The 24,442-nt window shown below is 41.0% G+C and overlaps 1 protein-coding gene across 6 annotated transcripts in view; it reads right to left on the bottom strand.

Annotated features, from left to right (window-relative positions):
- Nucleotides 1-10,954: 10,954 nt before the first annotated feature.
- ADGRB2 (adhesion G protein-coupled receptor B2) overlaps nucleotides 10,955-24,442 on the bottom strand; it is a 5,411,420-nt gene continuing 5,397,932 nt past the window's right edge. For all 6 annotated transcript variants that reach the window (XM_044082710.1, XM_044082742.1, XM_044082734.1 and 3 more), the window contains one exon: nucleotides 10,955-14,100. In XM_044082710.1, the coding sequence (XP_043938645.1) occupies nucleotides 13,930-14,100 (171 nt within the window). In that variant the 3' untranslated portion in view covers nucleotides 10,955-13,929. The remainder of the gene's footprint in view (nucleotides 14,101-24,442) is intronic.

The following is a 24,442-nucleotide window of genomic DNA, read 5'->3' as shown; positions in this document are numbered from 1 at the left end:
AACGAGGAATTGACCTCTGGTGTGGAACACCAGTTGCCCATGATGGTAAAGGCCATGTCTAGGATATTGCTGCCCCTGGTGGGGGTGTGGATAAGTTGATCCAAGGCATTGGAATTTATGAATTCCAGAAAACGTTGAGCACAAGAGTTGGTACATGAGTAGTTTTTCCAGTTAATGGTGGGGTGGTTGAAATCACGCATTATTAGGGTGTTAGGCTGTACCCTAATATTTTCCAGTGTATCAAGAAATGAGGAGTGGGAATCCTGGAGCATGGTAGGGGATCTGTAGCAAGCTACAATTTGGATTGCGGTCTTGCCAAGAGTTAGTTGGACTTGGATAATCTCGGATGCATAATGCTGAGCAACTAGCCTGGAGGTGTGGATATCCTTAATGAATATGGACACACCTCTGCTTTTAGTGTTTCGGTCCAGGTTAGGTGGCCGAAAGGTGTGGTATGAATTATAGCCTGGTAATGCAGGGGTGCTTTCTGGAGCCTTGAATCAGGTCTCTGTCACTGCACAGATGTTAATTTTGTCCATATTAAGGAGTGCCTCGAGTGAGTGCATTTTGAGGTTTAGACTTCTAGCACTGAGTAGCATTACCCTCAGATTTTGCTTGCTTGTACCTCTTATGGTGGTGAATTTCTCATTTGAACCTATGCCTAAAAATGGCACTATAGGGGTGCCAAGAGCCTTAGCCAGTATCCAGAATCCCAAGGGTGACAGGTGTAGGTCATCTCTGGCAAAGCATCTACATCTCCCAGTGATAGAAGTGCTTTCAGGGTGCACAGTTTATTGTTTAAGCTCCTAGCATTTAGCAGCATGTCCCTTATTTTGTTATGATTGGCAAATTTCATGTTGGTAAGTTTTTTCGAGACCTTTCCTAAAAAAGGCACTATGAGGGAGGCAAAGTCCTTTGCCACCAGTAGAAAGTCTAGTGGTACCAGGTGCAAACCATCTCTGGCAAAACAGTGAGGTTTGTCGACCATGGCTTTCCAGGCTGATAGAAACTGGATTCCCTTTGAATGACACCAAAAACTAAGCCAATTATTGAAGTCAATAATTTTTTATTTATACTGTGGCATCATTCTAGGTGAAGGTAGTATGCTGCTCAAGGCTAGGGACATACCTGCCTGGGCCACATACTCAGAGAGCTCAACCATGTCTCTCTGCATATAGTTCAGTGAGGTACATCTCAGGTTATTCACTCTAACATAAACTATGTGAACTATGGCAGAGTCATAATGGTACTTGTTGCTGAGAGACTTGAGTGCATGTGTGATCTAACAAATTCTGGCACCAGATAGGCAGCCGTGACTTTCTCCTTGTCCAACCTGGTGAGTGGGACATCTGTGTGTCTCACTATGGAGTCTCCAATGATAAGAAAAAATGTTTTTTGAGTGTTACTCCTTAAGTACTTGGTAGGTGAGACACTGATGTTGCTATGTGTCTCGGGGGCTGTGGGAACTGTTAGTTGTAGCATTCTTGTGTTTTGGAGGTCTCTGGTGTTTCAGTAAGTTTTCTGAGAGACCCTGTGTATATGTTGATTTTTGTATTCAATGTGTACTGTGTGTATGAGTAGTGGTGGGTGGGTTGACAACCTCTTCAGTGTTACTGTTTCAAGTGCGAGAGAGCATGGATTCAAGATTCTTGGTGTAGATACATCTTTCACACTCTGCACTAGAATGAGTTATTAGTAGAGGGTTGTAAGTGTACATGAGGCAATTGCTACACTGCCTCAAGAGACCCAAGTCAACAAGGCTGGTAGAAGAAAGGGTAGTGCAACTGTCCATAATACTAGGTTGAAAAACTGTTATCACAAAGGGAGGGCTTTTCAGGACTGATCAAGAAGGTGCTGAGTGGATGGATACTTCTGCCGAGGTTTCTTTGCTGGCGGATTAATAGGTCACAGCTGACTAGCAGCATTTCTTTGACTGGAAAAGTACTAAGGATGACGTCTACACTAATGTCATACACTGACTTTTGTGTTTGATGCGTACTATGTGTAGAAGTAGTGGTACTATGTGGATGAATAGTGGTGGGTGGGTTGAAAAATTGTTGAATTTATCTGTCTCGCTATGGCGCACAATTGCACGGCAGTACACACGAATAGATAAGCAGACACCTGCTTAAATGCCAGAAGCTGAAAACATGAAAGACTTTAAAAAGGTTCAAAAGGACCAATGAGGATGCTTACTCCAAGCCCTAGACCAATCACCCTTCACCAGACAGGTTCCATTCATCACACGTCTCTCACTAGAGTGCAGGCGGGTCCTTTCCAATCAAAGATGGCCTGGAAAATGTGCTCAGAACAAACAACCACTACAAACAGACCCAGATGCAGCAAGCCTGTATCTGAACTAGCTACCCTAGTTTAGGCGGGAGACACTAGGGAATGCTTAACACAACATAAAAATAGCAGTGGGATACAAAAAAAAAACATTTTAAAGAACAAAACAGCAAGTAGACTCTAAAGAATGTTTTAAACAGCTAACCATTCAGTTATTTTAACACTGCTTAGTGAGTAAACCAGAACAAGCAGAACAGATTGCTTTGCAACAATAAAAAGTACCAAAGAATACTTAACAATCAGTGGAATTAGCAAAACGAGCTTTTAAACAGTGAAAACAGCAATAAAATACAATTTAACAGGCACAACAAGGCAGGCAGTTATAGTACAACAGTGTCATTTACAACACAGTCAAAAGAACTTTGTTTTGAAAAATCAAGGGTTATAATGTTTTAAACAAATTATTAATAATGTATTTCAGATCTGAAATATATCCCTTACTGTGCATGTATTGTTCACATGGTATGCTAGAATACTGCTGTTGTAGATTTTGGAGTAAATGTGTGTTAAATCAGACTCTGCTTCATTCTGTTTATCTGTGTAAGAGTCTCCTAATAAAAGGTTACTAAAATAAGGAGGCATGTCATGTTTCTGCCAGTACTCCAGGTGTTTCAGTAAACCTGTTGATGAAAATGTAACTTCTATCCTTCATATAAGTGACTTCTGTTTATATTTCATAAAAAGTAGATATTCCAGGTTGAACGTCAGACTTACCATTAGCAGGATTAGTCCTCAATCTGCTCTCTGGCAATGCTACAAATTATGTCTCTGGCTCCACAGATGAGCCTGGTCTCATCTCCACACAAAGATCAAACAAAAGCTGCCAACTTAATGGCACAAAAGGTCAAAACCCTCTAATTTGTATGCATTTGAGTAGCAGGATTAGCTTGGTAGCAACTGCAGTAAGTATCAATACAATAACCCTAAAAAACACCGTCTGAGGTAGCCTCACTCTTTAATAATACTTTATCTACACCATCGCAAAACTAACTACCACCTTCCCATCCATTAACATAGACCCACATGTAACACCATCAGTACATATCCGTACAAACCCACTACTTTTTTTCTCACTATCACCCATTCCCACATCTACCATCCAAAAACTTCTTCATAAACTAAAGCCATGTCCCAATGCCCCAGATAACCTACCTGCAGAATATTTACAACTAGCTGCCTCCTCCATTGCATATCCTGTCAGCATCCTCCTTAACAGGTCCATTCAAGAATCATGCATACCTGATATCTGGAAAGAAGCATTTCTCATCCCACTTTATAAAGGCGGCAACAACTGAGAAATCTCAAACTTCCATGCTATCAGCATTCTTTCCCCTATCTCCAAAATACTAGAGAAGTGTGTTCATACTCCGCTCCTAAGTCATCTGGTAGAACACCAAATACTCTCCCCTACCCAACATGGCTTTAGGCCCGGACATAACACCAACACTGCTCTAATCTCCTTCTTGGACACAGTAAATTGAGCTTGTGATGCTGGCTCCATAGTCTCTGCACTCTTTCTTGATTTTCAAAGGCATTTGACACTATTTCCCACTCCCTTCTGCTTAATAAACTCTCTAACCTCAGCCTATCTCCCCCCACCTAACAATGGCTTACTAGCTATCTCAGCAATAGGCAGCAATCCACTAAATGGTAACACTCTTGTTCCCCTTTCATCAATACAAACACAGGTGTCCCCCAAGGTTCAATTCTCGGTCCCCTCCTATTCAGTACATTTGTTAATGACTTTCACAACACTCTTACTCACAATACTGTTATACAACATGCTGATGACTCTACTATCATCTGCTCTTCTAAATCTCCCACTGTATTACAGCATCTTACCCAAGAAGCTTTTACTTCTTCTGAAACCTGGATGTCCCAGAGCCATCTCGCCCTTAACCCCAATAAAACTAAACTCTTAGTATTTACCCCCACAAAATTTAGCCCTATTGACAAATCATTTTTCAATGTTCATTCCCAAAGCAACACCACCATTGAAGTTGTCCCTGGTACCAAACTGTTGGGTGCCATCACTGATGACAAGCTATCTTTTGCACTTCACATCTACAGCAACATTCAAAAAAACATCAAAAGCTAGATGCCCTTTATAGGCGCAACTATTTTCTTAGCCACTCTGCTAAAATAGCCCTGGCCTCATCCTTCCTGCTTCCAACTCTTCTATATGGTGCTGCCATCCTCACCAATCTACAGTCCTCATTAAAATGAAAACTAGACTCTTGCTGCAGCAAAGTTACTAAATTTGTCACAAATGCAACATTTTCCACCCACTCTATTGGCTAGAATCCCCTCCCCATCTCACGTACCTACAATTAAATAATTAATTACAGCCCACAAAATAATCTACAGACCTGAAACCTGCCCTTCCCTGTCCTCCATACTGACCATTAACCATCCTAATTGCCACCTCAGGTCTGAAAACAAAATGTTACTGTCAGTCGATAAACCCAAACTCTCAGGTGGCCAAATGTTGTACTTTTATACCATCTCTAAGTTATAGAATAATCTCCCCCCTTCACTCAGAACTATCAGCAATCCTGCCTCCTTTAAAAAAATGCCTGAAACTACATCTCTCCTTTCACTGGCTTTGCTCCTGCACCCCAACAACTTCCCTCACCACCTGATTCATGTCTCCGGAGTCTCAGCTTTAGCCTTTCAGCTACAAACAGGTCCTCTCCTTCTCTCTACCTGACACACACCTTGGCTGTCACCTTAACGTGACTCTTTCCTTCTTCATAAGTCTGCTAAGCAGTCTGCAGATATTCTCATGTGTTATTTGAATGTGTGCCCTCCGAACTTTAAATTTATACCTTGAATGTAAACATAATCACTGTCCTTGCTATTATTTCTTTTCTTTGAATGTAAAAGTACTGCTCAGCACACCTGGTTCTGTGTGCGAATATTTCACTTTGTATGTAATTAATGTGCAGCTTTTCTCCCCCGGCCTCCACTGAGAATAGGCTCTTTCTTGGCCCACTGGACTGCACCAGTTAACAAATGCAATAAATAAATAAAATAAATAAATAATACTTCTCCCCAAGACATTAAAGGCAAGACAAGAGCTAGTTCTCATCCATAATACAAAGGCACTTATTAAACTGTTTTTAGCCAAGAAAATGAGGACATTACCAATAATAGCAAATATTGACATGGGAAATGCATACAGAAAATAAAGGACTAATGAGTTCAAGTATTATGCTCCATTAAGTAACTTAAACAATATCTCATGGAATGTACTGGAAGGGAGTTCCATCATCTCTGATGTGGTGAAACAGTGTTAGAGGAAAAGATGAAAAAGGAATCTATTAAGGAGCCTTTAATGTCTTGGGGAGAAGTATTATTTATTTTATTTATTTATTGTATTTGTTAAACGGGAAAGTCCACTGGGACAAGAAAGAGCTATTGTACTACACAAAGAAAGCACCTAACCAGGCATATCCAAGGGTCAGCTTCCAGTGATTTCTCCTGTCCACCTGGTGAATCTGGGCATACTGGGGAAATGCAGCAATTGCCTCATGTACACAGACAACCCTCTCCTACGATCAAACACTACAACCTGTGAGAGATGCACTTACCTATCCAAACTGGAAGCAAAGCTCTCTTCACCCAAGATTGTGTTAGACAGTCAAGAGGAGAAGGTTAACACCCACACACCTTAAACAACACAGAGTCCTTCAAAACCCATACATAGTAACACAAAACCCACATACGCGGAGGCTCTTAACATTAAGCTGCCCAAGCGACAAGGACCTCTGAAACTGAAATGCAAACAAACACCACCCCAAACACAGCCAAAGTGTCACATAGCTCACAACACCAGTGTGCCACCCAACAGTAGCCCCTTAGGCAAGACAACGTACCCAACACTTTAGTCATAGGTGACTCTATAGTCAGGCACACTGATGTCCCACTCAACAGGCTGAACAAGGAGAAAATTACAGTTAGTTGCCTGTCAGCTATCAGGATCCACCACATAATGCATGCACTCAAGTCACTCCACAGCAGGTACAAATATGACTGTCATTGTCCATGTTGGAGTGAATGACTTGAGACATACCTCCTAGGACTACATGGAAGAGCTCTTGGATCATATAGCCCAGGGAGGTATGACCCTAGCCCTGAGGAGCATCCTGCCATCGCTCAGAATGATACCACAGTACAAGGACAAAATGACTGACTTCAATAATCAGCTAAGCTTCTGGTGTCATTCAAAGGGGATCCAGTATCGGTCTGCCTGGGATGACAAGATCGACAAACCACGATGCTTTGCAAGAGACGGTTTGCACCTGTCGCCTCTGGGATTCAGGTTACTGGCTAAGGCTCTTGCCACCCCTATAGTGCCTTTTTTAGGCAAAGTTCAAATGACAAAACTACCACCATAACAGGTACAAGCAAGCAAAATCTGAAGGTAATGCTACTCAATGCTGGAAGTCTAAACCTCAAGATGCACTCTCTCGAGGCTCTCCTAAAAATGGAGAACATCAATATCTGTGCAGTAACTGAGACCTGGTTCAAAGCTCCCAAGAGCACCCCTACAATACCAGGCTACAAACCATACCACACTTTTCAGCCACCAAACCAGGACTGAAACACTAAAGGTGGAGGCATGTCCATATTCACCAAGGAGATTGACACCTCCAGGCTGGTTGCCCAACACAATGTATCTGAATTTCTCCAGGTGCAACTAACACTAAGACTGCAGTACAAATTGTAGCTTGCTACAGATTCCCCACCATGCCCCAAGATTCTCATTACACCTCTCTAAATATTCTGGAAAATATTAAGATACAACCAAACACCTAATACTGAGTGATTTCAACTACCCTGCCATTAACTGGGAAAACTACTCCTGTACCAACACCTTTGCTCAACTGTTCTTGGAATTCATAAATTCCAACGCCCTACAGCAACTAATTCATAGTCCCACCAGGGGTACCAATATTCTAGACCTGGTCATTACCAACATGGGAGATTGATGCTCCACACCAGTAGTCACCCCTCATTGATCAGATCAGAACATAAGCTAATCACCCTTGACATCCGCATCCCAACCCCACCCCCCTTTAAGGAAACCTCCGTAAAAAACCTCTCCAAAGCCAACTTCATGCTTCTCAAGTCAGAAGTAACAAACTCCATGACACCCATGCAGATGGGAACTGGAAGTTCAACTGCTGAATCCTACAAGGAAGGTGCTGTACGAGCACATTCACTTGTGCATGGACTGAGCCATCCCAAATAGAACCAAGACGCTGTCCTCCAAAAAAAAGGAAGCCAATCTGGTGGTCGCCTAGCATAAACAAGCTGTACAACAGAAGGAAGAAACTGTTGCAGAAAAGAGGAAGAATCCAGAATTCAAAAATCTCCCTCACCAGCCTCAGTAGAAAGCTGAGATCCCTCATAAAATCTTCCAAAGCTAGTTACGAAGACAAAATTGCTAAAGATTCCAAAATCAACCACAAGGCATTCTATAGCTATGTCAAGAATCTAAATGGCAATACTCAGATCTGCTCTGAGCAACAGCAGAATGGCACTAGATATACTGATCCCAAGGATATTGCCAATATCCTGGCAGATCGATTCAGAGCCAACTTCACCCCCCTCTCACTTCCTAAAGCTCGCATCTCAATACCAAAAGAATGCCAAATTCTGGTAATCACGGACTCTCAGGTAAAAACCGCACTCTCCAAAGCCAAGAATACAGCATCCATGGGACCAGATGACATCCCGGGCTGTGCACTGCATGAACTACAAAATAAACTAGCACCTCACCTATGTGTCATGTTTAATCATAGCCTCACCTCAGGCTTCATGCCCACAGAGTGGCGCACAGCTACAGTCATCCTACTCAAGGGGGGATCCACTTTGGATCCCGGGAAGTACTGCCCCATCAGTCTGATGAGCCTGATCTGCAAAGCCATGGAACATATTATCATGGAACTTATAAACAAAGACATCAGCAACCTTCAAACACTGGAAACCCCCCCCCCAGTTTGGGTTTGTGAAGGGCCGATCTTGCTTCCTGAACCTGATCGAATTCTTCGAATCAATCTCCAGAGCCGTGGATGAGGGTAAGGTGGTTCACACAGCCTACCCGGGCCTCCCCAAGGCTATCAACACTATCCCCCACTCTGGAGTCATAGATAAACTTACTAAGCTGGGCATTAATCCCTATGTCACTCAATGGGTTGTAAACTGGCTTACTGACAGAACACGCACTGTAAAAGTAGCCAACTCCAAATCCAGCTCCAGACAAGTGACAATTGGTGTACCACAGGTTTCTGTCCTGGGACCACTCGTGTTTGGCAACTACTTCTCTGAAGTACAGGCCAACACTAAAGGACTTTGGCTTACAAAGTTTGCAGATTACTGCAAGCTGGGAGCCATTACTGAATCCCCAAATTATGTGGATATACTACAAAAGGGCCTTATCGAAATGGATGCCTGGTGCCAGAGCCATGGGCTCAAGCTAAATGCCAAAAAATATATAGTTGTCCCCTTTGAGAAAAACCATGTACCTGTGAACTACCACATAGGTGGCAGTACACTAAACACCGAAAGTGTGATAAGAGCCCTAGGGACACAGGTGGACAGTGGTGTCACCTTTGATAACCACATAGCCACAACAGTTAGAAAATCCTTCTACATGTCACACCTCATCACTAAGGGCTTTTCATCCAAAAAAGGAGGTCATTGTCCCTCTGTACTCATCCCTCATTAGACCCATCATAGAATACAATGCCCCATTTGGTGTGTACCTCACAAGACATCTGCAACAACTAGAAAGGCTCCAGAAATACCTCACAAAAAGAATCACAGACCTAAAGCAGATGCCTAATGCTGACCGTCTAAAGAAACTTCAGCTATACTCTGTCGCATATCGCCTACTCAGAGGCGATCTCTGCCTAAAATACAAGCCCATGTCAAACCCAGAGTTGTTGGAAATTCTATACTTAAAAAAATCCAAATCCCTCCGAGTCACATGCTCCAAGGATCTTAACCTTGTCATCACGATGAATAGAACATGCTGGAAGGATAGGTTCCTGACCCAGAGACTCCCAATACTCTGGAATAGGCTGCCCATACATGTCAGGCAGAGCACCTCCTTGGCCCTCTTCAAGAGGAACCTTGAAGATTGGATGGGAGATTGGAAATTCACCCCGGGATCACGTCAGTCGCCCTGCTAGACAGGGGACCAGGAAAGTAAATATTTGTGGGAGGCAATAGCCAGGGAATTGTTATGGCGAGACTTGTATAGGCCCTAGGGCTGACAGCCTAGTACCGACCTATGAACCTATGACCCTATGAATGAGCAGAGGCCTTGTATAATCCATTCGGCTGCTACTCAGAAAGTTTCAATCAGTCCTTCCATCTATTAACTGTGTGAAATACTAACAGGGTAAGTGTCAAAATGGATGTATTCAACTAGAATTACACTGCTTCCAAGCAAACTAGGCCAAAAGAAATATTTGTGCTCTCTGTGAGATATCATTCCACAACTGTGTACTACAGGCCTATATAAAATGTGCAGCTCTGCTATGTATGCATGTTATCAATAAAAGTGTATTATGAAACATTGCTTGACTAGCAGAGAAGTTGGAAACATGCAGTCTACTATTATGTTTCAACCTAACCTTTTTTACAAATTCTGTATAAATGGAGTTCTGTTATATGTAAGAGATAATTACTAGATTGTGAGAACTTTCTGAAATGTTGCAGTCTGAGCTGTCATTCAGATGATGACTGCATGATATCAAGTCAACTGAGAAAGTGTTGGATGTGTATGTATTTAAGTTAGTCTTTGTAGTTTGCAAGATTACATTAAGTTTTGTGTAATCCCAGTAAATTGAAAAAGACATATTCTGAACAATAAATCTATTGGCAGATTCTGATTTATGTTTCAGTAAGTTTACTTGAGAGAGAGACAGCAGTTGGATATTTGCATCACCCTCTTGGTATTTTAGCTATGCTGGCTGAACAGGCTAATGGATATTCCAACAGAATGATATCATCAATGATTTCTACAAAATGACATCATCAGTGATACAATGATTATCTCACATAAATACTGCAAATTCCATGCTGCTGTCAGCTCTGCAGCATTTCTAAAGAACACAGAAATCAGCTTTCTAAAATCAGAAACAGCTGAGATGCATGTGAGCCAGCAGAGATCACCTCTAAGTAACTGTGAAAAACAAAATTGAAAGGGAATTCCTGATGCTTTTTCATCTTTTCAATTTTTTCTAATGTTTGATTTTTCTATTAAAGAATTGTACATTTTCCGTTCTAGGTGTTTTGTTTGGAAGATACAAAGTGCAATGTCATATACAGGAAAAGGCTAATGCATTACATAGGTTTTTAAAAGTGCCTGAGTTCTATTCCTGTAACCTCTCACAAAGTTATACCACCTGCTTCAAGATCCTTTCCTTTTCCAGATACCTTTAACCATGAAAGTAATGCAAACGCTTGAATAGCACATACTTACATGTTATCACATTTCTTTAGGTAAGAAATTCAGCCTTCTGTGGAAAGAAGAAAAAAAGAAAAGCAGTTTCATGAAAACTGTGCAGTAAAGTAGAAAGTGCACTCATTCTGTAATAAAACAGCATTTATTTTCACACCAAGTGTTCATCTACAGTGTTCACTGTACAAGTACAAAAAAAAATAATAATTTGTTAAGTGAATATGTCTTTTGTGAAGAAAATCACTGCATTCCTGGTAAACACATTTAAATGATGAGTCATGGTCCTTAGATTACAAATATGAAGACCGGTATATTTCTGGTATTTGCACTGTAAATCTTCTGTTTCTGTCACCAGTTTTACTGAATCACAGAGCTTTTCTTGTTTAAGCTCCTTAGCCCTGCTTGTGTAGATAGTCTGTATATTGATGACATCTCTACATATACTTATGGTATCCCAAACAAGTATTTGTTAATTTACGAGGTCTCTGCCTGGCATTCTGTGTTCCACCTATTTGTATTAAATGTGCTATTTCTAGTGATACCTTACTGGTGCATGTCCGACATGTACTGTGCTCTATCAGTGATAACTAATCAGTTCTCAGTGTCACTTGTGTGTATATATATATATATATATATATATATATATATATATATATATATATATATATATATATATATGGTGCAGTTTGTGATTCCTACAGTGTCCACATCCCTTGGTATCTCCTGGCTCTTACCTGACAACAGATTTGCATTTATCTGGTATTGTTAGAGCTGATAGTGAGACATAGTTATATATGTCATACGTAATGTGCCTTAATCTTAACAATTTCGTAATTTCATACATAATGTGCCTTAATCTTAGCAATTTCGTAATTTCATCTCTGCTTTTACATTTTAACACCTTTCTTAGTTACAACTCTGGTATATTTACTACATCCTTGGTATTTATGTTCTTAGAGAATACACTAAACCATGTATAATCCCTGCAAGCATTTTGGATTTGTGAACTTTCATTCACTCTGACAACTGTACAATGGAAGGACTAAAAGATTTTCTAAAAGGTTGTGCGACGCATTGATATGATGTATTTTATATGAACTGACTAAATAAATTATTATCTAAGGTGCCTGTGTGAGTCTGGCATTTGCTGTACTCAGTTTTTGTTTCCGAGTGGATCATTTACAGTACGTTACATGCCCTGAATCTAGGACTTGTGTTTCAGTTCAAAATCTCCAGCTTCATTCTTTGGCATTTACTCTTTAGCTGTGTTTCATTTCTTGGCATGTCTCCTAAAGGTGAACTTTCTGGTACTTGTGGCATCTGAAAAGGTCTGCTCTTAATAATGTTTTAAGTTTTACTCAGATCTTATTTTTGAGATTTAGTTAACATATAACACAAAAAGAACCAGTCCTAGGATACAAATCCAAAAACCACTCTGGAACAGTATAATATACTGTTCCAGAGTGGTTTTTGGATTTGTATCCTAGGACTGGCTCTTTTTGTGTTTCCTGGTTTGGTCTTCAAAAGTTTGTTTTTAGTTAACATATACTGTCTATATTTGTTCCATAAACTGTTCTAAATGTTTTTATTCTGGTTATGAATGTTCCCTCTGTCTCTTTTATCTTCTGATGACTGGCATTTCCACCTTTAATAGCTGAAGTCTAGCAAGTGATCTGCCTTTTCTAGTCTGGACATTTTGGCCTGCCTTGCTTTACAAAACAAGAATGTAAGCTATAACATATGTGCCTCGTTTCAAAGCACTGGTCAGGGGAGAATGGCTTCAGTCTATAAATATGCTACTAGTACAGTCCAGCTTTTTTCATGTGTATATAATAAACTGGGTTGATGACTATTAAAAACACATTTTGAAAATTCTGCATCCAAACTGGCAGGTAACTGGCACTTCTACTTGCTTAGTGCTGTAATACATGTAAGGATGGTGACTCCCATCGGTTTCTACATAACATTATTGCTGGAAGTATACATTATTATTAAAAGTTTGAAATAAAAATGTATATGGCATGCATTACTTCAGATGTGTGTTTTTTAACCTCAGTTTCTGTCCGGGTTTATTGCTGGGGTGAAATTTAAAGTGGGAACTTGTAGACCAACAATTCATTCTGATATCCATACATTCATATTTGAGGATTTTATATCAATGACATAGATACGTTAAACAGAGTGATAGTTCAATGTCATCCATCTTATAAGATGTGCTATGCTGTGTGTTATCTTATTAATTCACATTCTCTGACTTTAAGACATACCTGTATTCTCTTTCTCCACATTTTTGTATCAGTAAGTACCAGATTTTAGTTTTTCTTAATATATAATATATATATTAATTTGTTTACTTGGAGGACGTAAATCTGTTTTTGCCTACATCACCTGTAGAAGGACAACTATTAATCATATACAATGCACTCTTATTTAGCTAATAAAAGACACGTTTCAGCATGTTCTAAATAGACTAGAAGAAGCCAATCATCTTTTGTCATTGCTAAGCATTCTTCAGTGGACACCCCTCATCCTACAACATGCTTCCATTAACGTTATTTTCAACAAGATCACACAGATGTGCTTGTTAAAGATGGCACTGGAAGGTTTTTTTAACTCTTGCAGCACCCATAAGGTATAATTCCACTGACATCCTTGCAGCACACAATATGTGCAACTTTTAGTGCTGCCGTTTCTATTAATTTATGACACAGCAACAGCCAAACATGTTCTCACACCACCATAAAGGAATTTGGTTTTCCATTGCCCAAAAAAAAGCAGAATATGGCTGCAGATTCGAATGTGACACCGACAGCGTGGTCATAGGAAAAGTGCTCAGAACTGGTGGCAGACCATATGTCTAACATTTTATTCAAAACTGTAAAAGTAGAAGAGCTGAATTATGTGACCGAAGAGTTAAACATTTTCATCTCTGTTGTGACTCCATGTCCCAGTGAGAAATATCTTCCTTTAAAAAAAGCAAGTGCAGAAAGAGTTTGTCCTTATTTTTAGTCTTCATCTTAAATAAAGATCAGCATTGCTTAGGGAATTGAAAACAATTCCTGAAAGTAGCATGAGAGATATACAGACTTATGGCAGAATCCTCACACTTCAGTCTGAAAGTCCCCTTCAGATAAATCCAAAGGGATAGTGGAGGGTTTTTCCCAGTCTGTAGAGTGCAGTTCTAATTTCTCTTTTGGTTCAGAGTGCACCGTGTTTAGCGTCATTGCTCTGTAAGTTTGCCAGGGTTGCTTTTCTTCTACAGATGGCTTGTCCTAAAAAAAAAAGTAAACAAACAAATTACAAAGGGGAAAGAACCAGGGTGAATATGCATTTGTTTTTAGAAAATAATTATTGTACTTTGAAAAAGGCAAATAGTGCATTCATTAAAGCAGTGTTACTATTGACCAGAAGTACAACGTTGCAAAAACACTTGAGAAAACACACCAGTGCAGCAAATTTAGTCTGCGCATCAATGCGGAGCTTAAAACAAAGGTCATGTCTTAATCCAACACAGTGTTGCATGTGTAACTCCTACCTCTCGAGTGTACCTCGTTACGTGGAATGTTTCTCATTTAGGGTCTTAAAAAGTTCATGTTCCATGAAGCACCACATTGAAAGAGACTGTCACACATTCAGTGTTAGGCATGTTTGTAACTAATAGTGATGTTAAATAGAGCTTTATCATATTAAGTCATTAAAAATATTTCTGTAAGTAAAAACAATACTTTTTAGCCATCCTATGAGCTTCTTAGATGAAGCTGTTAGTAAGTGTTCCACATTATGATAAACAGTTTTCCTCATTTTGAAGATGGAAGGTTGAGAGTTATGGTGTAACTAATTACTAATAGAACCAGTTACACTCCTGATTACCTGTTCAGTTGTGGAATTATGCATTGGTGAAAAGTCATAGTTTAAGTAACTTGGATACAGACTATAAATCTAGAACATAATTTTTGGTATAATAATCTCTCTAACTTTAATGGCAAACATTCTTCAATCTGACTAATTGCAACCAAAAAAAAGATAAAAGCACAAATTTGTTTCCCTCTATTAACTATGCAGAGTTATTTTAGAAAAAAAATTATCTACAACCGGACTGTCAGATGTCAAATGACCTTACAAATCTGGGCAACCAAGTCCAGCCCCAGAACAACTCACAGATCTAGGTGCATAACAAATATCTATAATAGTAAGTTAAAGGAAACTCTGTACTATCAACCACTGGCCTGCTATGGTTTCCTGTAATGGACAAAAATGATATGAGTGCCCATCTTCTTCCACAACTTCCATGATTACAGACTGGCACAGTGGCTAACGTTGTCACTTCACAGCAACAGGTTCTCAGGTTTGATTCTTGGCTGGGGTGCCTGTTGTATGGAATATGCATGTCCTCCCTGCATTTGTGTGGGTTTCCTCGGGGTACTCCGGTTTCCTCCCACATTCCAAAGATATGTGTCTGGAGTATTTCAACCAGGACCTCTGCTGAAAATAGGCTCTCTCCTTGTCAGACTTTCCTGGTTAACAAATAATACGTAATGCAGACAATGAAAGAAAGGCTCTGGTAACTGAATCTGTTTATAACCTGAAAAGCAATGACAATTACTGTGCATGCAAGCAGAAATCAGTATAAACATTGATATGAAAATGTTTATTTTATTAATGTGTTAACCAGGTAAACCCACTGATCATAGCATCCTTTTTAGGGATAACCTGTAAGCACTTTCTGGAGAAGTGACTCACTTAGACTCACACAGTAAGCAAATGAAGGTAGAAGGACTGTAACTCTGTACAATCAACTTTAAAACGCGGCTCATTAATAGGTGGCTTTACTCAATTGCATTCTGACTCTCGCTCACTTCATTTACACCTTTAAGTACTATTCCTTTCTCTGACTGCATATCATCTCATAGCTTCTCCATCATCCTTCATCACACCCTGCCTTGTCTGTAGATCACCCTAACACTGTCTCCCAGAACCCACCCTCATTTAAATGTGTTTAAAGCAGCACCAAGTTTTAATGATGGATTAAATTTGCTTGCCTTTCCTGTAAGTAGTGTAGTCCAGATACAGATTTGCTGTATCCATGACTGTAAGCTTCTGAGCCCCCGCTTAGCTTGGGTTAAACTATTCCCAGCGCCATAAAGTCTGCTCTTTGAATTTTCCATTAGAACTAGCCAGCATTTTAGTTTTAGCACTCAAATCTGTTTCTTTGAGCTCAGCACTTATTCAGAACTCGTTGTAAGCATTAAATAAGCTACAAATTACTACAGCACTCAACTTTCCTCACTTGTCTATAGGGAAAACAGGTTTTAGTCCTTAATAAATAAGCACCTATCCAGGCATGTCTAAGGGTCAGCTCCCGGTGTTTTCTCCTGTTTACCTGATGAATCTGGGCATCTTGGGGCAGTGCAGCAATTGCCTCATGTACACAGACATCCCTCTCCTCCTACCACCCAACACTACAACCTGTGAGAGATGCACTTATATAGCCAAACTGGAAGCAAAGCTCTCTTCACCTAAGACTGGACTAGACAGTTAAGAGGAGAGGGTAAACACTTGCACCACACCACACTCATCACATAGTCCCTCAAAACCTACACCACCAAAACACACACACACAGAAACACAAAACACACACCTACATTTGCAGAGGCTCTCAATACAAATTTGCCCAAGCAACAGGGACCTCCAAAGCAGAAATGCAAGCAACCTCCACCCCCCAACACAACCCAAATGACACACAGCCCACAAGCTCAGTGTGCCACTCAACCACAGCCTATAAGGCATGACAATGTACCCAACACTCTAGTCATAGGTGACTCTATAGTCAGGCACACTGATGTTCCACTCACCAGGCTAAACAAGGAGAAAGTAACTGTCAGCTGCCTGTCGGGTGCCAGGATCTGCCACATAATGCATGCACTCAGGTCACTCCACAACAAGTACAAATATGACTCTGTCATTGTCCATGTTAGTAACCACCAATAAACGTCCACAAACAGAAAAAACAAAAAAACCTCAGCTCCGGAATTAGATCTGGAACCACACGAAGTTAAATGTTACTCAGTTGCTGTGTTTAACAGTGAAGAGTGCACCAGTACCCAAAGCAAGTGCACGTTTTACCAAACGAGCAAGAAAATGAAAAAAATAGGGATATCCAGAGCAAGTTGAATACACAGTATCAATTTTAATGAATAACTTCCAAAAACAGAATCCTCGTAAATGTTAAGTGCTTTTCGTTCGGGTTATACCTGAACTTCTTCAGACATACTTCTCTAGTTGCTGTTACACTTAAATAGTTACTGCCTTCATTCCTGTCCTATCAGGAAGAAGTAAGAATCAACTTTTTTCCAACAAACCTCAAAATGTTATTGTTTTTTATGTACGTAAAAAAGTTTATATGTAGATCCAATATGATAATTAATACACATAAAATTAATTTAAGTGTCCGTTTTCTGGTTTTCTGTAGTTACACACTCCGTTAATTAAATAGTCGTACCTTTATTAAACAATAAAACATGTCAGTTTTTGAACTTCTCCTAGCGTTAATGTTCTTGTGCAATACAATTAGTTAATCCATGTAAAGTGTATAATATACACCCCATTCTTTCCTTTGCGTTTCAATAACAGTACTGTCCTAAAATACAAGAGAACATGCAAGTAATGTAAATAAAAGTGTTAGTATTGAGGATTAAATGTTGTTGTTATATCTGCTCTCTAGAGTACCAACGGTTCCCCCTAGTGTTTTAATGTAATGTTTACCTTAAAGGTTTTTTAGCCTAATAATTGTCCATGTTAGTGTTAATGACTTGAGACGTACCTCCCTGGACTACATGAAAAGAGACATGGAAGAGCTCTCCGATCTTGTAGCCCAGTCAGGTATGACCCTAGCCCTGAGTAGCATCCTGCCATCACTCAGAATGATACCACAGTACAAGGACAAAATGATTGACTTCAACAATTGGCTAAGCTTCTGGTGTCATTCTAAGGGGCTCCAGTATCTGTCTGCCTGGGATGACATGATTGACAGACCATGATGCTTTGCCAGAGATGGCCTTCACCTGTCGCCCTTGGGATTCCGGATAGTGGTTAAGGCTTTTGCCACCCCTATAGTGTCTTTTTTAGGCAAGGTTCAAATGACAAACTCACCACATAACAGGTACAAGCAAGCAAAATCTGAGGGTAATGCTACTCAATGCTAGAAGTCTAAACCTCAAACTGCACTCACTTGAGGCACAGGCACTCCTTAAAATGGAGAACATCGATATCTGTGCAGTGACAGAGACCTGGTTCAAGGCTTCAGAAAACACCCCTGCATTACCAGGCTAAAATGCATATCACACCTTTCAGCCAACTAACCTGGACCGAAACACTAAAGGTGGAGGCATGTCCGTATTCATTAAGGCTATCAACACTTCCAGGCTAGTTGCTCAGCATAATGCATCTGAGATTATCCAAGTGCAACTAACTCTGGGCAAGACCGCAATCGAAATTGTAGCTTGCTACAGATCCTGCACCATGCCCCAGGATTCCCACTCCTCATTTCTTGATACACTAGAAAATATTAGGGTATAACCTAACACCCTAATAATGGGCAATTTCAACTACCCCACCATTAACTGGGAAAACTACTCATGTACCAGTTCTTTTGCTCAACTTTTTTGGAATTCATAAATTCCAACGCCTTGGATCAACTTATCCACACCCCCACCAGGGGCAGCAATATCCTACACCTGGTCATTACCAACATGGGCAATTCCTCATTGGTTAGATCCGACCACAAGCTAATCACCCTAGATATCCACATCCTGCCCCCACTCCCATTAGGGAAACCACCATAAAAAATTTCTCCAAAGCCAACTTCACACTTCTTAAGACAGAAGTGGTAAACTTCACGACACCCATGCAGACGGACAATAGAGGTACGACTGCTGAATCCTACACAAATGTACTTTATAAGCACTCACATGAGTGCATGGATCGTGCAATCCCTAACAGAACCAAGATTCTAGCCTCCATAAAAAGGAAGCCGATCTGGTGATCCCCTGCCATAAACAAACTCTACAACAGAAGAAAGAAACTGTTGCAAAAAAAAAGAGTAAAATTCCATGACTGGAGGAACTCCCTGGTCAGCCTCAGTAAAAAGCTGAGATCCCTCATAAAATCCTCCAAAGCTAGTTACGAAAATAAAATTAACACGGATTCTAAAGACAACCACAAAGCATTCTATAGCTATGTCAGGATTCTCCATGGCAACACTCAGATCTGCTCTGAGTTACAGCACAATGGCACTAAATATACAGAACCAGCTGATATTGCCAACATCCTGGCAGATAGGTTCAGTGCTAACTTTACTCCCCCCTCTCACCCCCTAAAGGGCCCATCTCTATGCCGGAAGAATGCAAAGTTCCTGTAATCATGGCTGCACAGGTAAAAACCACACTCTCCAAAGCCAAGAACACAGCATCCATGGTACCTGACGACATCCCAGGTTGCATTCTACATGAACTACAGAATGAGCTGGCACCCCACCTAAGTACCATGTTCAATTATAGCCTCACCTCAGGCTTTGTGCCTGCTGAATGGCGTACAGCGACAGTTATCCCACTCCACAAAGGGGGAGCATTAGCCTGATAACCCTGGTCTGCAAGGCTATGGAACGTATCATCATGGAACTTATAAACAATGACATTGGTAATCTCCAATCTCTGGACCCCACCCAGTTTGAATCTGTAAAAGGTAGATGATGTCTCCTAAACCTGATAGACTTCTCTGAAGTGGTCACCAAAGCCGTAGATGAGGGTAAGGTGGTTCACACAGCCTATTTAGATCTCACCAAGGCTTTCAACACCATCCCTCACTCTGGAATTATAGATAAACTCATTAAACTAGGTATAAATCCCTATGTCACAAGATGGGTTGCCAAATGGCTCACTGAGAGAACCCACACTGTGAAAGTAGCAGACTCCAAATCTGACTTTAGACCAGTAACAAGTGGAGTACCACAGGGTTCAGTCCTGGGTCCTCTCCTGTTTGGTATCTACTTCTCTGAAGTACAGGCCAACACAGAAGGTCTTTGGCTAATCAAGTTCGCAGATGACTGCAAACTAGGAGCCATAATCGAAACTCCTAACGATGTGGACATCCTACAAAAGGGCCTCACTATGACAGACTATCCCAGTCAACAAATGTAAAATAAATAAAATAAAATAAATTAATTAAGCTTTATTAAACAAAATATAATTACAGATCCCAAAATCTTACGGAATAGGTCATTTATTTCTTCCAACTTGTGATTTTGAACTGAGAATGACCTTTCCTGCACATATACTGCTTGGTTAGTTTGGTATTCTCAGCACCCCAGCTCTGCAAGGCTACAATGCCTTCCACACATTCAGACCTCAAAATGAGCATGAAGCAACCAAAGGAAGAGGTGTATCCATTGTTATTAAAGCTAAATACACTTCAAAACTGGTCAAACAGCATGACTCTCTCAAGCTACTCCATGTCCAATTAACTACTGGGATAGTACCACACCACACTATTGCTAGCTGTGGATCCCCCACCATGAACCAGGATATGCACATCACCTAATTCAGTTTACTGGAATCCCTTGCCATACAGTCAATAGTCGTGGAAGATTTCAACTATCCTTCCATAGACTGCGGGGACATACATGAGCAAAGATGTGCTCACTCAGAGGTTCCTGGAGTTTGTTAACACAAATGACCTGGAATCTGTAGTCTGCATCCCCACTAGGGGCTGTAATGTTCTGGACGTAGTACTCACCAACATGGGGATGGGGTCACCCTTGCATGATGCCCTCCCTGGGTAGGTCAGACCACAAATCAGGCTCCTTTGAAGTAAGTACTGGAACTGACACCCTCACAGGAGCAAAAATTATAAAGAACTTCACCAGAGCTAACTACAGCCTACTAAGACATGGTATAAAAAGCTTCATACTACCTGCAATTGCAGACATCGATGATCACTACGCAGAAGTGTATGCAAATGCCCTGTACAAAGTTTTAGGCAACTGCATAAACTCTGCTGTACCTGACCAGATCAAAACCAGATCTTCCCGTAAAAACAAACCAACTTGGTGGACTTCATGTATAAACAGGTTAGATAACAACAGGAAAAAACTTGTCCAAAAGCAAGATGGATATCAATCTCCAGAGGAAGAGTTCCTCTTAAACCTAACAAGAAAATAAGGAATCTTGTTAAGGCTTCTAAAGCAAATTACAAAATTAAAATTGCATTCCTAGCCAAGGATAATCATTAGGCATTTTTTAACTATGTTCATACGTAGGTACTAGGCTATCGGCCCTAGGGCCTATACAAGCCTAGCCAAAAAGATACCCTGGCTTTCGCCACTCAAGAAAATTATTTTCCTGTGCCCCTGTCAAGCAGAGCCACAGAGGTGATCCCCGGGGTGAATTTCCTATTTCCCATCCAATCATTAAGATTTTTTTTGGAGAGTGCTAATGAGGAGCTTTGTTTGATATAGATAGGTAGTTTGTTCCAGAGTATGGGAAGTCTCTGGGACAGAAATCTATCCCTCCAGCATGTTCTGTTTATTGTGATGACAAGGTTTAGGTCCCTAGAGCGTGTAGCTCAGAGGGATTGGGATTTCTTTAAGTGGAGCATGTCCAACAGCTCTGGGTTTGACATAGCTTTGTATGTTAGGCAGAGATTGCCTCTGAGTAGGCGATATGCGAAAGAGTAAAGCTGGAGTTTTTTGAGACAGTCTGTGTAGGGCATCTGTTTGAGGCTGGTAATCCTCTTTGTGAGGTATTTCTAAAAGGGAATGCCCAGCTATGTGCCAAAGTGGTTGTAGATGGGATCACTTATACTATACAGTAAGATATCACCAACCTGCTAGCTCACAGATTCAACTCAAACTCCACCCCCCATTCCCACCTATCATATCCCAAAGCATACCTGACACCAGCTGTCTGCCTAGTATTTCTAGAGAACAGGTCATCTCTGCATTTGCCAAGGCCAAAAACATGGCCTCAATGGGACCAGATAATATCCCTGGTCATTTACTAAATAATGTAAAACAGCACCTAGTGGACCCACTTAGCATTCTCTTTAATCATAGCTTGAGAACTGGCTATGTTCCTGCAGAATGGAGAACAGTAACAGTAATCCCCTTGCATAAAAGGGGCCTTCAACTGACCCTGGGAACTACAGACTCATAAGCCTAATTAGCCTCATCTATAAGGCCATGGAAAGAATTATCATGAACCTTATCAACAAGAATGTAGGCGACCTCCAAACACAGGACCCAACCCAGTTGGCTTCTTTAGATTATGCTTATTAAACCTGGTAGGCTTCTTTGAGAAGGTCACCAAAGCCACGGATGAAGGTAAGACAGTGCACACTGCCTATCTTGACCTTGCCAAAGCTTTCAACACAATTCCCAACTCTGGCATCCATAAAAAACTCTCCCAGATAGGAATTAACTCTTACATTACTAGATGGATAGCAACTTGATTCACTGACAGAACACACACTGTCAGAATTGGTGACTCCACCTTCACTAGTAGATTCGTCAGCAGTGGAGTACCACAGAGGTTTGTGCTGGGGCTTTTACTGTTTGGCATCTATTTCTCAGAAGTCCAGCCCAAAGAAGATGGCCTTTGGCTCACAAAGTTCACTGATGATTGCAAACTAGGAGCAATCACTGAGTCCCCCAATGATGTCAACATATTACAAGAAGGGCTAACACAAACAAATAATTGGTGCCAAATCCATGGTCTAAAACTAAATGCAAAAAGATGCATTATTATTCCCTTTGGCAAAATGGAATTCCCAAAAAATTACAATATTGACAGCACCCCTCCCCCCTCGAGTTCCAACCCAGTGGTGTGAGACTTGGTAACACAGGTTGATAGCAATCTGAACTTTGACCTTCAAGACAGTGGGAAGGAAAGCCTTCTATGTGGTTCCCTATTAGAAAACTGAAGACTCAGTCTTTTGAATGCATCTTGGTCGAACTCAAAAAGCATGAAACGGCAAAATATTGAAGCGGCTTTTAAGCAAATTCTTTCCCTGGGAAAGAATTTGCTTGGCCGCTTCGTTACTTTGCAGTTTTCGGCACTCTAGTGTGGTCTCGGAGTTGGTATATTTAAGTAGGGGGCCCCCAACTTAATGTAATGTTTAAAGTATTTTTTTTTGCTTTTTTGTTTGAACAGCGATTTTTTTTCCCTAGGAAAAAAAAAATCGCTGTTCTGACAGTTCAAAATTGTACGTTTTCACTTACATAGGGTCAATTAATCACCGTTTGCTTTTTTAAGCATTTGGTGTTCTAATATAGACACTTCTATGTAGTGCACCTCATAGGCAAAGGCATAGTAACCAGCTCAAGGGATGTTATAACTCCACTGTACTCAACCCTTAACAGACCACTAATAGAGTATAATGCACCCTTTGGCATGTACCTCAGGAGACACCTGCAGCAACTGGAGAGACCTTAGAGGTTTCTGACTAAGAAAATACAGGGACTACAAACCATGACCTACATGGACAGGCTGAAAGCCCTGTCATTTTATTCTGCATTTTACAGGCTGCTGAGAGGTGACTTGTGCCAGGCCTACAAGGCAATCTCCAACCCTGCAATAATGGAAATTCTGCGCATCTGCAAGTCAAATGGCAAAAGAGTCACCTGCTGTAGGGATCTTAGCCTAGCTTGTGACATTAACAGAACATGCTGGAGAGACAGATATCCCTTCCAGAGACTGTTGCTTCTCTGGAATAGACTTCCTGTTCATAAAAAACAGACCCCTCTTCACTGACCCTATTCAAATACAGCCTAGATAATTTGATAGGATACCGCAACTTCACCCCTGGGTAGCACCCATGTCTGTCATGGACAGGGGTAGCTGGTGTAGATCACAGAGTTGCTCCACTCATAAATTCATTCTGTCAACTACCCAAAAAAAACAAATGGGGATACTTGGGATTAACATGGCTAGGCTTGTAAGGGCTCTATGGTCTCTAAGGCAAATTTGTCTAAAAAAGGTAAAACAATGTACCCAACACACTAGTCATAGGTGACTCTATAGCCAGGCACACCGATGTCCCACTCACCAGGCTAAACAAGGAGAAGGTTACTGTCAGTTGCCTGTCAGGTGCCAGGATCCGCCACATAACCTATGCACTCAGGTCACTCCACAACAAGTACAAATATGACTCTGTCATTGTCCATGTTGGTGTGAACGACTTGAGACATACTTCCCTGGACTACATGAAAAGAGGCATGGAAGAGCTCCCTGATCTTGTAGCCCAGGCAGGTATGACCCTAGCCCTGAGTAGCATTCTGCCATCACCCAGAATGATATCGCAGTACAAGGACAAAATGATAGACTTCAACAGTTGGCTAAGCTTATGGTGTCATTCTAAAGGGATCCAGCATCTGTCTGCCTGGGATGACATGGACGACAGACTACAATGCTTTGCCAGAGATGGCCTGCACCTGTCACCCCTGGGATTCCGGATACTGGCTAAGGTTCTTGCTGCCCCTATAGTGCCTTTTTAAGCAAGGTTCAAATGACAAATTCACCACTGTAACAGGAACAGGCAAGCAAAATCTGAGGGTGATGCTAC

Source organism: Protopterus annectens, chromosome 1.part1 (genome assembly GCF_019279795.1).
Source record: "Protopterus annectens isolate FY-2018-M chromosome 1.part1, PAN1.0, whole genome shotgun sequence".
NCBI classification, from domain to species: Eukaryota; Metazoa; Chordata; order Ceratodontiformes; family Protopteridae; genus Protopterus; species Protopterus annectens.
This window is presented reverse-complemented; position numbering and strand designations above follow the sequence as displayed.